Source organism: Etheostoma spectabile, chromosome 23 (genome assembly GCF_008692095.1).
Source record: "Etheostoma spectabile isolate EspeVRDwgs_2016 chromosome 23, UIUC_Espe_1.0, whole genome shotgun sequence".
Classification (NCBI taxonomy): domain Eukaryota; kingdom Metazoa; phylum Chordata; class Actinopteri; order Perciformes; family Percidae; genus Etheostoma; species Etheostoma spectabile.
Window position 1 is genome coordinate 15,777,662 of NC_045755.1, and position 1,376 is coordinate 15,779,037.

At 38.2% G+C, this 1,376-nt stretch overlaps 1 protein-coding gene across 2 annotated transcripts in view; it reads left to right on the forward strand.

Moving 5' to 3' along the window:
- hcls1 (hematopoietic cell-specific Lyn substrate 1) overlaps positions 1-1,376 on the forward strand; it is an 8,431-nt gene that overhangs the window by 2,270 nt on the left and 4,785 nt on the right. For both annotated transcript variants that reach the window (XM_032505523.1, XM_032505524.1), the window contains exon 5: positions 966-1,076. In XM_032505523.1, coding sequence (XP_032361414.1) covers positions 966-1,076 — 111 coding nt within the window. The remainder of the gene's footprint in view (positions 1-965; positions 1,077-1,376) is intronic.

A 1,376-nucleotide genomic window follows, 5' to 3' on the forward strand; every position in this document is an offset into this window, starting at 1 on the left:
TTTAACTTCTGTACTCAAGTAAAAGTAACAAAGTTCAAGTTTGGAAATTTGCTTACAAGTATTCTTGCGAATGAAAACCATTTTTTATGCAAAGCTACATGGACCACACAAATGTTACTAGAGTGCAAGCTAAGAAACTATAGTGGACATGGAAAAAGGCTCTTTATATACCATTGTCTACATGTTAAATGGATGTCTGCCAATAGGCCTAAAACATTGTATATATTATTATTGTGACAGAAACTGGGACTCCAGGTTAATAAGAGTCTGACTGAGTAGCAAGATATGAATTCAGTTGTGATTCAGTGAGAATGCACAGATTCAGTTTCTTTTTTTAAATCTTCCCCTTAACATTTACAGGAATCTACATATCTCTGTGTGTGTGTGTGTATGTGTGTTCAAATATGGCTTCTGGAAAGAACATAAAGGATAAAATATGAATTACTAAACAGACATTAATTAAGAAGTTCCCTATATTTTTAGAGTTACGCAGCACATTGGCCAGGAGTACTTCTTGATGCCTACTATCTCCAACAACTCTCTCAGATAAGGCCGAGGATGATTTAGAATGACTTTTGTCAAACCTCTGTTTTCTTCATTTACAATCATGTCACCGTCCATGCTACTATGTGCTAACGTAAGCGCCATCATCGTCTTATAGTGGTGCGTGCAACATAGATTCCCATCCAGTTAGACTGAATTCGGTATTGATGACGCAAAAAATAATAACGGTAACTCCACTTAAATTATTTGACACGAAAGTTACGAGCCAATTTTGTCAAATGTAAGGAGTAGAAAGTACCGATATTATTACAATATTATAAGTTGTACAAGTATAAAGTTTGCACAAAAATAAATAAGTACAAATTTCTGAAAAATCTACTTGAGTACAGTTATTAAGTATTTGTACTTCGTTACTTCCCATCTCTGATCCATTGCTCATTTAAAACATCTTTACTGTTCAGGTGGCTTTGGGGCACGACTATGTGGCACAAGTTGAGCAGCACTCCTCCCAGAAAGATGCGGCACAAGGGTTCGGCGGAAAATTTGGTGTTCAGAAAGACCGCGTCGACAAGGTAAGATGACAAGTAGAGTTCCTCTCATCTAAATTAGTTTTTATTATTACGTCATTTGGATGTTTGACCTTCAATGGATGATGTTCGTGCAAGGTTTGAAACTGAAAGAAGTTTCTCTGCTTAGGCCTACCTTAAAGGGATACGCCACCGTTTGTTGAGATGGGGCTTATCACAATCTCCCCTAGCTGTAGGTAGGTGGGCCAACGCATTTTTTGTGCATGCATTGTTTTGGTCCAGTGCACCACTGGCAGCGCCGCCGCTAGCTATCTTAGCGTAGTGAATGGAATCCTATGTTGCCAG